Source organism: Musca vetustissima, unplaced genomic scaffold, assembly GCF_032173495.1.
Source record: "Musca vetustissima isolate MV318-11 ecotype Yass unplaced genomic scaffold, APGP_CSIRO_Mvet_v1 utg14614, whole genome shotgun sequence".
Lineage (NCBI taxonomy): Eukaryota > Metazoa > Arthropoda > Insecta > Diptera > Muscidae > Musca > Musca vetustissima.
In genome coordinates this window covers 39,352-53,327 of record NW_026877592.1, presented here as the reverse complement: position 1 = coordinate 53,327, position 13,976 = coordinate 39,352, and the positions used below count along the sequence as shown (strand labels likewise).

Sequence of the window (13,976 nt, the reverse complement as noted above, 5' to 3'; positions counted from 1 at the left end):
CTGCGGACACCGCAGAGCGTATATACCAAAGGGCAACGGTTGTTGTTGGTTTGCTCCCCTTGCTAGACACTCTCTCACTGGAATATGCGTATGTAGTTGTAGCTGTACGAATGCAAAGATCCAACGATCCTCTGCGATCCACGCGTTCACTTGCTAACTATCTTTTGTCGAGCTAACATCTACGTGTTAGCACTAACAGGCCTCTGACGCCACCACACCAAATTACAAAGGTAATTTATTTGTTTGTTAAAGAAAAGAAAGAATCTCCAATAAATCCAATGAATTAGAATATTAACTAATAACTCTTGTGGTTTTATTTCTTGAACTCTCTTTCTTATCTTTTCTATATTTACTCCAACACGCGCGTATCACCATTAACTGCTTGGGAGCTCTCGTTGTCGTCATCCCCCCGCTCCCTTGAGTTAATTATTTGCACACCCCCTCCATCATCATTGGCGAGGAGTTGAGCAAGTCCCTCGCCTAAACAGTACCTTTCCTCTGAAACACTGTGGCTGTTTTGCTTTTCCAATGGCATAAACGCTCTTGTCGGACCCATCACTATTGCACAAAAATAGTAATGCTATTCTTAGTTTTGACATTTTCCACAGAAAACTCCATCGCCTTTTGAAGCAAATGTTCCTGTAGGCAATGCCTCATCGGCATTATAAACTTGATCAGAAGGCATGTCATTAATTATATTTGGGAGGCTCCATCGCCTTTTGAAGCAAATGTTCCTGTAGGCAATGCCTCATCGGCATTATAAACTTGATCAGAAGGCATGTCATTAATTATATTTGGGAGGCTCCATCGCCTTTTGAAGCAAATGTTCCTGTAGGCAATGCCTCATCGGCATTATAAACTTGATCAGAAGGCATGCCATTAATTATATTTGGGAGGGTTGACTTCCTTCAGCAGCTCCAGCAATGTTTTGATTTTTCTGCAGCGGTTTGTGCAAAGCCATTTACGTTCATTGAAAGATCATTGTTTAGCCTCTGATCGCCGCATTTTTAGACCTACATCCTTAAACCATAATGTACTGGCCTTGTTAATCTGCTCATATTGATCTGGTCTAAAAAGTTTACGGTGATGTTTTCTTGACTGATCCTTAATGCGAAAACTGTAGAAATACTGAACATAAACTTTTAAGCAAGCGCCTGCCGACTGGATCCGTTGTTAAAAAAATCAATTAGTTGTATATTTTCTTTTACACCTAATGTGATTTTTGAGGCCACGATTGTCTGTTAAATACACAAGACATTATAATATTAAAAGTAAACAAAAAATAATAAAGTACTTACAAAATATAAAAATATTGAATTTTTTTCTTAAATGAATTCAGCTGAATTCATATTCTTTTCTTGTTCCTTTCTAGTAGGTTGAAAAGAGATAAAAAAATTAGAGATGTGCATTTATGTACACAAAGAGGTACTAAAGTGTACTTTTAGGCTTGAAACAATGTTGCATTTATGCGATTTTTGCCTTGATGCGTGTTTCATTTTCTGTTTTTTTTGTGTTTCACTTATTCGTAGTTTACTGCATCCCCCATATTACGATACATCCCGATTTAAGGTATTTTTTGCTTATTAGATACATTTTACGATAAAATTGGATGACATTTGGCACAGAGAGTTCTCTATGAGTACCAAATATCCATGCAAAAATTTATGGATGTAGGTCCACGTTTTCGTGTAGCCCTCATACAAGGGTACCCTTATTTTCAATATTTACCTAAAAATTGGATATAAACCACTTGACATATGCGGCCAAAATTTTATATCAATGCAAATACTGGGTGGCGTAGGGGATGATAGATACCAAGCAACGACTCTGACTGTCTTTAACATGGCGAAGCCCAGACTTATCTTTGTCCCTCTTTAATCTCAATTGTGAACACTGACCTCCCCGCGGTGTCACGTAGCTATTTTCATCACCCGTTGAAATAGTGACTTGATATGTGCCGCGTGTTCACCCATAAGAACTATAAAAATTGGTTGAGGCGTCAAGTTACTTGCCACACTCGGAAAACCCCTCCTACTATAAAAAAGCAAAGAAAAAGAAAACCAAACCCCCTTGTGTTCACGACCCCCCGCAAACGTATAAAGGACCACGATCTGCAAATCTGCACTAGGAATGTGCGCAGGTTGTACAGAACAGGCGCAGTTCTCGCTTTGGCGGATGTACTAAGGAAGTACAAAGCCAATATTATTGCTTTACAGGAAATGCGATGGAAAGGGACAGGTGTAAGTAAATCAGACGATTACGCCCTGTATTATAGCTGCCATGAAACGAGACATGAATTTGGCTGCGGATTTATGGTTAACAGGAGAAAAAAATACTCGTCTCCAGATTCACTACAGTAGATGAACGAATTGCTATAATCCGCACAAAAGCGAAGTTCTTCTACATCAATCTTATTTGCGCCCATCCTACGACCGAAGACAAAGATGAACAGACCAAAGACATATTTTACGAGCGCCTAGAAAAAGCATAAGATCGCTGCCCTGGCCATGACATTAAAATTGTGCTACGAGATTTTAATGCAAAAATCGGAAGGGAAAATATTTTTGGCCCCATCGTCGGAAAATTTAGCTTTCATGCAGAAACATTCGACAACGGCATGAGTTTGATTGACTTCGCGCAAAAAACATGATAGTTAGCAGCGCCAGATTCAAACATCTCGATATACACAAGACCACATGGATTTCCCCTGATCAAGCAACGAGAAATCAAATTGATCATGTTGTGATAAACGGAAGGCATTCATCCAGTGTATGAGACGTTCGATCGATCCACGAAGCGAATGTCGATTCGGACCACTACATTGTAGCAGCCAAGGTTCGCACTTGTCTTAATGTTGCAGCAAAGTTGCGAACTAACACAAAACGGAAACTCGACGTATAAAAGCTGCAAACACAACAGGTAGCCGAGGCATACTCCGCTCAACTTACTCATCTGCTTGAGGAATGCAGTTCTTGTCCCGATAATAGTATAGAAGTACAATGGCACAAAAATTGCCCACTCCCTACAAACTGCAGCAAAAGCAACACTTTGGTACCAAAAACCACCACCAAGAAACCCTTGGTGCGTTGGTGCGGAGTTAATGTTACTGATGTGAAAAACGCAGCGTGTAGGACAACAATGCAGGGAGTAGCAACACATAGTACGATGGAGAATTATCGGGAGAAAAGGAGAGAGGAGAAACGTGTTTTCAGAAAAAGAAGAACGAACAAGAAAACGTGAACGTGAGCAAATCGAGATGTACAAGAGTCAGAATGAAGTCCGGATATTTTACCAACGAGTATAGCACCAAACCGAAGGTTTTGGTGCATGCACATCCTCCTGTAGAGATGAAAAAGGAAACCTGGTGACAGATATATACAGCATGTTGAGGATCTGGAAGGAGCATTTTGAAAAGCTTCTGTTATGAAATAGTGGCGGGGAAGAAGATATTAATTTTGTATATTATATTAATTTTGTCATTCCGTTTGTAACTCATCGAAATATTCACTTTCCTACATTGAAACTGAGGTTTGCAAGCTTATAACTCGCGAAATATGAACATATTGGATATAATTTAAATTCATTTCTATAAAATGAAGTGTTCCTGGTAATAAATAATAACTTTGGTGGAACCTGTGATGGTGGTAATGTAAAAAAATGTGTTGAAGCCAACTAGTTTTTTTGTGTTCTTTCCTGATTTGTGGCTAAACTACACAACGCACGCACAAGTGATCAGACTAAGTTGCAGAATACCCCATGGACAACATGGTTCTAATGGTTCTAATAATCAGGACGCGCAACCAGATAATGGACTAAACTGATTATAGGATTGTAGAACTCGTGATTTTGCTTCGTTTAGCGTATATCTCATGAATGTGCTCACGGTAGCATCTTTGCAATTAGATTCCAAAGACGAAAATTTAGTGTGTACATTTTTATAAAAAACCTGCTTTTTGAGTCTACATTTAAGAAGGTCCACACAAATGCCCTTGAACCCGCGTGATTTTATTTTTTTCCGTGCCGAATCTGATTTTGACTATTTCGCGTATATAATCGTGTTTTCCTTCGAATCGATTTTACATACATTCATGTTTATATTATCATATTGGCGAATCTGTGTGAAAATAGGTCGAAAATACATCGATACGCTCATAATATGTGTATTTAATCCAAAATGGATTGTGGCGGCACAGCCGCGGTTTTTAACCAATCCTTTTAAAATTGGGGTACTTTTCAGTATTTTCACTAGCGATTGCTGAAATCTAATGCACATAAAAATCTTATGCACGTTGCGTCATTTTTAGGTTTTGTGCATCGAGCGGCACCCTTTGGCCGTTAAATGAAACATCGAAGAATTCATAATTATTGGAAGAGATTGATTCAGTTTATACGAAAACCGGATGCGCAGCCACTGATTTCAACGAATACGCGAATTGCGTGCTTTTTAATATTGATAATTTGTATGTATAGTAATTGCATTTTTGCAGTCGAAACTGTTATCAGATGAATATACCGATATTTAACAATCCTCTAAAAGAATTTTAAGAAGAAAGCGTCGCATATTTTAGAAGATTAAGGCAAACCCGTATTCCCTTTACCATACTAAAAAAATCGTCATGCTTCCAGTTGTTTTTCGCGGCAATTTAACCGTAATTCAATGTGATTTGACAACTATGCAAAGAAAACAAATGTGTTTAACCATATGTGAAGAAATTGCGAATTACAACAAATAGGAATTCATTTAATTTTAATTTGAAATACAACATTTAAAATCGCTATAACTTTTGTGCGCAGCATCTGAATTTGTGAACGCAAACAAATTTCGAATCAGCATATTTTTCTTAACCTATGTACCAAAAATCATGAATGTGCTAAGGGAGAAAATTTTTAAATTTTAAAATTGGATTTTAAAAGAATTTTGTAATTTCCCATGTATATAGCAACGGTGTGTTGTTTATTGTGGATAGTTGCATGAAATTAAGGCAAAATATTAGATTTTTATTACTATTATAACAATTGACTAAATTTGTTTACAACTAAATAAAATTCAAATATTTTGTTCTTTTAATTTAATTTTTATATTCCCTTTTCTGAACCTAATATTATGAATTTTGCAACGTTGAGAAAATGTTTCATGACGGTGTGCGGTTTATTGTTGATAGTTGCGTGAATTTAAGGCAAACTATTAGATTTTTTATTACTACAAGTTACTAAATTTATTTAAAACTAGATTAAATTTAATTACATTTCATGTATTTTGTTCTTTTAATTTAATATTATGAATTTTTCAAGTAAGCTATTTTTTTAATTTAAATGATTTTTTTAATAAAACCTAATTTATCAAATATGAAGTAAACTGAACCATAAATGTTTAAATTTAATATTCGGATAGGAGGGTGGATAATGGGTTTACTACGAACATTTATTCGTTTGTTTTGGATATTGGTAGTAAGCAGGTAGAGTGTGTAAGTCGTTTAACAAACCAGGATTGAACTTCAATCTCTATACTTCCCCAATAGACAGTCGATATATCTTTATTTCTATACTAGCATATACCCGCTACTTCGTTAGCGAATGTGGGAAGTATTTAAAACCCAATACCAATCAATATTAATTCCTTTAGAACCGTTTAGTACCAATGTTCTCTTATAGTACTCAACCCTACACACAAATTCTGACCCCAAATGAAATCTAGCTCTATACAAAAGTACAGTATTCCAAATTTCAAATATAGCTTAACCCATCGGTTCACCCAAAATCTTATTACTCAATTTCAAGATTTCAGCTCTATCGGTTATCTTTTAATCCAAACTGCGCCAAATCTAGTGTCATTTAGTAGACATTTCCTTCCTACATACCCCATTCGAACCCCCTAACAGTGATCCTAACCACCATTTGGTACCATTTAGTAAACATTAGTACGAATGTCCAAAACTTTCTATATAGCCCAATCCTACACCCCGACAGTGATCCTATCTTCAAATTTCAAGATTCTAGCTCTATCGGCTTACTCAAATCCACATTTGGTACTATTTTGAACACATTAGTACAAATTTCCAAACCTTTCTACATATCCAAATCCTATACCCCAAACTGTAACCCTAACTCCAAATTTCAGGATTCCAGCTGTATTGGTTCACCAAAAATTTAAATTGCACAAAATTTAGTACACAAATTTTAAATTATAATTTCAAGATTCCAACTCTTTCGGTTCACCCACAAATCAAATCGTACTAAATTTAGTACATAATAGTACCAATTTCCAAACCTTCCTACACCTCCACAGTGATCATAAATCAAAATTTCAGGATTCCAACTCTATCGCTCCACCCACAATTTAAATTCTACAGAATTTAGTATACTTAGTACAAAATTCTAAAACTTCCTACATACCCCAACCCTACACCCCCACAGTGATCCCAAATCCAAGTTTCAGGATTCCAACTCTATCGGTTGACTCACAATTCAAATTGTACCAAATTTAGTAAACATAAGTACTAATTTCTAAAACTTCCTACATATCTCAATCTTACACCTCAACAATAATCCTGTCTCCAAATTTCATGATTCTAGCTTTATTGGTTCACCTAAAATTTAAATTGTACAAAATTTAGTACCACTTAGTACCCATAAGTATTATTTTCTTAAACTGAATCCTGACCCCAATCCCACACCCGTACAGTGATCCTAACTTCAAATTTCATTGTTCCCGCTCTATCGGTTCACCCAAATCCAAACTGTACCGATTATAGTACGATTTAGTACTTTTCGTATACACAATTAACAACTTTCCAAAACTACGTTCATATCCCAATCCTACACTTCGATGTTACTTTTAATTTCAAATCCCAGAATTCCAGCTCGATTTGTATCTCCAAATTAAATTTGTACCAAATATAGTACCATATAGTACTTTTCGTGCACATGAGTACAAGCTTTCAAAACCATAACCTTAAATGGACCCTACTTCTAAACCATAATTCACACTCCAAATTTCAATTTGCTACAGAATAGTACCAAATTTAGTACATTTTTCAAGATTCCAACTATAATTTCAAGATTCCAACTCTTTCGGTTCACCCACAAATCAAATCGTACTAAATTTAGTACATAATAGTACCAATTTCCAAACCTTCCTACACCTCCACAGTGATCATAAATCAAAATTTCAGGATTCCAACTCTATCGCTCCACCCACAATTTAAATTCTACGGAATTTAGTATACTTAGTACAAAATTCTAAAACTTCCTACATACCCCAACCCTACACCCCCACAGTGATCCCAAATCCAAGTTTCAGGATTCCAACTCTATCGGTTGACTCACAATTCAAATTGTACCAAATTTAGTAAACATAAGTACTAATTTCTAAAACTTCCTACATATCTCAATCTTACACCTCAACAATAATCCTGTCTCCAAATTTCATGATTCTAGCTTTATTGGTTCACCTAAAATTTAAATTGTACAAAATTTAGTACCACTTAGTACCCATAAGTATTATTTTCTTAAACTGAATCCTGACCCCAATCCCACACCCGTACAGTGATCCTAACTTCAAATTTCATTGTTCCCGCTCTATCGGTTCACCCAAATCCAAACTGTACCGATTATAGTACGATTTAGTACTTTTCGTATACACAATTAACAACTTTCCAAAACTACGTTCATATCCCAATCCTACACTTCGATGTTACTTTTAATTTCAAATCCCAGAATTCCAGCTCGATTTGTATCTCCAAATTAAATTTGTACCAAATATAGTACCATATAGTACTTTTCGTGCACATGAGTACAAGCTTTCAAAACCATAACCTTAAATGGACCCTACTTCTAAACCATAATTCACACTCCAAATTTCAATTTGCTACAGAATAGTACCAAATTTAGTACATTTTTGGATAGTTATAGTTCGAATTTCCAAAAATCCTTTGTTACATCTATCCTGCACTCCATCAACGACCACCAAACCAAATTTCAGAGTTCTACCTCCACCGGTTCGCCAAATACAAATGGTTTCACATTTAGTACTTGTTAGCACTTTCTAGTACGAATTTTCAAAAACCCAGCCCTAATATTTTTCAAGGGCCAACTGAGGCGTGGATTTATTAAAGAATATTTTTCAAGGGCCAACTGAGGCGTGGATTTATTAAAGAATATTTTTCAAGGGCCAACTGAGGCGTGGATTTATTAAAGAATATTTTTCAAGGGAATATTTTTCAATGGCCAACTGAGGCGTGGATTTATTAAAGAATATTTTTCAAGGGCCAACTGAGGCGTGGATTTATTAAAGAATATTTTTCAAGGGCCAACTGAGGCGTGGATTTATTAAAGAATATTTTTCAAGGGCCAACTGAGGCGTGGATTTATTAAAGAATATTTTTCAAGGGCCAACTGAGGCGTGGATTTATTAAAGAATATTTTTCAAGGGCCAACTGAGGCGTGGATTTATTAAAGAATATTTTTCAAGGGCCAACTGAACTGAGGCGTGGATTTATTAAAGAATATTTTTCAAGGGCCAACTGAGGCGTGGATTTATTAAAGAATATTTTTCGTGGATTTATTAAAGAATATTTTTCAAGGGCCAACTGAGGCGTGGATTTATTAAAGAATATTTTTCAAGGGCCAACTGAGGCGTGGATTTATTAAAGAATATTTTTCAAGGGCCAACTGAGGCGTGGATTTATTAAAGAATATTTTTCAAGGGCCAACTGAGGCGTGGATTTATTAAAGAATATTTTGCAAGGGCCAACTGAGGCGTGGATTTATTAAAGAATATTTTTCAAGGGCCAACTGAGGCGTTACATATATTAATATGATTATAAGTATCTATAACTTATATATATATATATATATAATTTCAAATATAAATAGACACAATATATATATATATATATATATATATATATTTCAATGTCTATTTATATTTGAATTTATATATTAACCTTTATATCTATATTAAAATGTTGTTGGGGTTGTCTTTCATTCGTCAATTATGGCCTTTGAGATATTTACCATATCTTATTAAATCGTACAAAACCTATATGAAAATAAAGTATGTAAATTTATTATTCAAAAAAATAATAAATGCAGTATTCTTACCTCCAATCTACAACTCAATTTGAAATGTTGGTGTTGACACACACTGAAGAAGAATTTTTTCGAACTGGTCTTCTGAGAGGCTGTACAATTCTAAAAAAAAATATGTAACATGCAAAAACGGGCCTGCTTGTGAAACAAATCGTCACAACAACAAAGCACAGAACACATGCGTTTCTTCGACCCCGTCCCCTCGCAGCAGCAACAACATAGAACTAAACACAAGCGTTTGCCCGCATACAGACCACCAAAGTGCAACTACCCTCCCCTCGCCTCTTCTGCATCTCATAATGAACCATACACACAGAGAGAGAGCACTGTTGTTACGCTCTTCGAAAAAAATGTTCTCTCAAACTATACAAAATATGTTCCAACATAAAAAATATGTTAGTACCCAAACATATAAAATAAAGATATGCTACAAAATGTTGCAAACAAATATATGTTTGGATCCAAACAAAATATGTTTGCATCCAAACATATATTTGTTTGCAACCAGTCCCAAACATAAATATGTTTGGATGCAAACATATTTCTAACATATATTTTTCTGCGTGTAGTTACTAACAAGGCCGGAGAAAAATGCGTGCTAAGCCATTATATCCATCCTAAAAAACATGATCATTTGCATAAAATTCGAACCCTTGTACACTACAAATCTTGCTTCCTCTTCAAAAAACCAAGGATTTTAAATTATTTTTATTGAAGCACTCTTCTAATATGTAGTCTCGTGGCTCAAATCGTTATATTAATCTTTATGGCCCTCTAGAGCAAATTAATCTACAAATGATACATTGGCGTAATTAATCTACAAATGGTACATCAGCGAAATTGATATCGAGATTAGTATCACCTTGTTCAATGCTGCCCCCTCGAGTTAATATATTAAAGAAAATACCTTGGTTATGTTAGATATGATTGTTAGAATGCCAAAAAAATGTTTAACAAAAGAAAATAAAATGGCACAGCGAAAACATGTTCACCCATCTGCATTCGGTTCGACAACTCAAAAAGCTAGCTAGGTTACGGGCGGACAAATTGTAAGCCGATATATTATAAACGCTGTGCCCGTAAATGTATTATTTTCTGATATTTTTTGATTTTTATAATAAAATAGACTTTAAGATAGCTTTAAGACTTAAAGCCATGAACGAGTGGATCGACAACGGAACAACACACCGCACGAAAATACACTACAGGCTACGATCGGATACTCATTTAACCACTTTGAGTCAGATCGAAATAAGAGTAATCACATTGTGTGAAATCCTGATACCGGACAGAGACTCATGGAGCAGCGGAACACTAGCACATATGCCTCTGTTGTACCCAGATGGATCCTGGCTTGCGGTAAAGACGGGACTGGGACTTTTTATTGAAGAACCGGAGACTGAAATCTCTTTTCGCCTGCCAGATCACAACACGATCCTACAGGCGGAGGCTCAAGCTATAACGGAGTGTCTAAGATGGTTAAGCTCTAACTCTGGGCATAATAACTATGCTATTAATGCAATAACATCCAAAACAGTTTCATCAAAAAGTGTAATGGAATGCATAAAAACAATTTCTCACGACACGGTCTTGTACGTATTATATGGGTACCGGGTCACTCAGGAGTCATAGGAAACGAGATAGCCAACCAACTCCCCAGACGTGCTACGGACCTAATCAACATAGATGTGAACAGTGCAAAACCTTTTAGCGCTTCACGTCTAGAAATGAGGTCATGGGCGAAAGAGGCGCACAAAACTCTCTGGAATAACGAGAGTATTGGAAAAAACACAAAAATCTTATGTGGAGACCCAAATCAGGATAAGACTAAGCAAATACTTACGCTAAACAAGAAAGAACTAAGCAGACTGATAGGCATTCTCACAGGACATCTTAACCTGCAGTCATATTTACACAAGAGTGGGTGTTCGGGAAGCAGCAGGTGCAGAGCGTGTGGAGAAGACAACGAAACGTTGGAACATTTCCTATGCCATTGCTCGGCTTTTGCATGCATCCGAACCCAATTCTTGAAAAACGACACTATTCCTGAACCAAATGACCTAAGGGGGTGTGAATGGAGAATAATAAAGGACTTCAGTAAAAACAAAGAATTCCTAGAAGAATAGGAAGACCAACCAAAAAATTTAAGAATAATTTCAATCTAAATACCTTTCCTTCCTAGAGCGCACAACAGGCCTCCTAAGGCTTACGTGTATGTCCCATAATGGACATGTGGTGGTTTATACCACCCCTCTTTTCAAACTAACTAACTAATAAAATAAAATCCACTTCATTTTATATTAATGACATATTTTTTCGATATTTTGGTTTTTATATATATTTTATTGTTACTGTAAATAATTTATTGAACTAATTCAAATAAAAATGACTAATAATAACATTAATAAAAGTAAAAGTGTGATGATTTGAAAAAGTTGTATCTATTCCGTATAGTTTCTTTTTTTCACTCTATCTTTTGCGTGTAAAATGTTGAAGATTTCTATTTATTTCCCCATCGTTGATAGGCATAGGTCGTGCACAATAGTCGACTCTTAGATTTCATTTTTGCTTCTGACCGAAAAATCGGTTTTTAGACTTTTCGATTTTTGCCTTCGACGTCGACTTTTCTATCATTTTCCGTAATAAACACGAAATTTATGTTATTTTTCAAAGCTAGTTTTTTTAAATAATAGTTTAGTTATTATTTTTTATGCAGTCAAGACTAGGACTTTTGTAAGAGCAATGCTTAAATTTACACTATATGTCCATAGTGTTTTATAATTACAATTGTGCGTCTCATGTAGTAAATTGTGAAATTCGAAAATTAACAGTGGATGTTAAGAATAATGTGCTGACGATTGCTGACATTAAAGGCATTTAATGTTCCCCAGGTAAGATAACAAAACATTATGTATGTCTTTCTTGACCGTCCTATAACTTTTACTGCATCACTGGAGGCTGAACTAGTAAAATATTTACTGGAAATTACGTCGATATTCTATTTTTAATAGAAACAGTGTTCTAATAAAGATTGAAATGAAGCCTCTAATTGTGTGTGTTATACCACATTATCATACCATATTGTACCACATTACCCCCACATTTTATAAATGAAACCCCTTAAATTCGCCATACTGATATTTTCATTACGCTGTTATATTTAATTAATATTGTTAATATATTTGTTCGAATTACCTGTGTTGGTGTTAAATGAATAAGACTCGCAAGATGTTCTCGCTCAGGTGCTGATAAATAACGTTGTTGTTTGAATCGCCTTTCCAGCTCATACACCTAAAATCACATAAAAATATAATACATTATTCACGAGTGCAGTTATTGAGTGATAAAATTATGTGTATACTTTTATAAAGTAGGAAAAATATATAATCCGGTTCGCTCCTTGATTAATTTCCTAAAACAAAAGGCTGAGAAAATCGATAATGAAATGTATTTTGTTTTAAAAATCACTTCATAATAAGAGAGATTTTTTAAGAGATATCGGTTTGTTCATAGTAAAAATCATGAAATCTATTTTTGAATCGAAAATTCGGAACAAATAAGTTTATGTGTGAAGATTATTTAATGCGAAAGTTGACAGCGACTGCACCTCATATGGTGCAATTACTCCTAGGATGATTTTTAATACATGTTGAATATATGTAATTGTCCCTTCACTCAAGATCTGTGGATACAAATCTGCCCCTAATAACAAATCGACAGGTCTACAATTGAAGAGGTGAGCATCGGCTAACGGAAGATTGGATAAGTAAGATGTAAGATTAGAACTAAGGGACACTGAAGGAAGATTTCTATATATTTTTGGAAAAACGAAAGCATTACCATCAACAGTTAATGAAGAATTGAAGCGAGAACCAACGCGAAATGAACAATTATTCTTCGAAATGGCATAGAATGAACAATTTACACCAGTAACGGTGGCAGAGACTGGATGAGTGGGCAATTTGAGACGTTTTTTGTAAATGTTCAGATATGAACGAAGCCTCCGAGCCAGGGTCGATAAGAGTCCGAACAGGGTACGAAACTCCGGAATAAACGATGTTGACCATTGATATGGATCACATGGCCATTTACTACTCTAGGACTGGTGCCAGTAGAAGTTGATGCCTCATTGTCATCTACTTGTGGAGGATTGACAACATTTATCGCGATAGAATTGAAGGCCTAGACGATAGAGAAGAACCAATACTAGAGGACTGAGGAGAACCAATCCTAGATGATTGAGAAGAAGCAGTAGGCTTATGCAACACAGTATGATGACGAATTTTACAAATATTACAGTTATGATTACTGGCACAATTTTTGACAGAATGCCCTGAAGAGTGACAATTTAAACAACAACCTTGAAAGAGTTCTAAATTTTGGGCATGAGCGTAATGAATGGGACTCATTTCTACAAAGAATGCAGGTGAATTTTGAATTGTCTTTTACAGCTGAGTTAACTAAATGTGTTTTGACTCTACTTTTCGAAATAGGACTAGAAAGAGAACCTCTAATGTCTCGTAAACTAGCTAAAGTTTGAATCCTTTCAGTAAGGAATTTATTCAAATCTTCCCAAGAGGATAGCGAGGATTTAACTTTTATACTCTGCTCTCACAAAGCTGCAGTTATTGTAGGTAAACAGTGCTGACAAATATATACCAAAATTGGATCCCAGTGATCCGAAGCTACATCATACACTGACATAGCAGAATCAGAACTAGACTCAAATTCTAGAAAGGGAAGGTCGAATAAGAACTTGAGATGGTTATGAATACGTTTATTATCGTACGTATCCTTCAACGACTGCCAAGCTATAGCGAAACTTTTATGAGTGGGCGGAAACCTTGAAACAATTTCCCTAGCTTCACCTTTTGTTTTCTGAACTA

At 35.5% G+C, this 13,976-nt stretch overlaps 1 protein-coding gene across 1 annotated transcript in view; it reads right to left on the bottom strand.

Moving 5' to 3' along the window:
* LOC133322213 (homeobox protein Nkx-2.4) overlaps nt 1–12,381 on the bottom strand; it is a gene marked incomplete at its 5' end in the record, with an annotated part of 109,628 nt that extends 97,247 nt beyond the window's left edge. The window contains one exon of the mRNA XM_061531248.1: nt 12,286–12,381. Within this exon, the coding sequence (XP_061387232.1) occupies nt 12,286–12,381 (96 nt within the window). The remainder of the gene's footprint in view (nt 1–12,285) is intronic.
* Nucleotides 12,382–13,976: the final 1,595 nt, after the last annotated feature.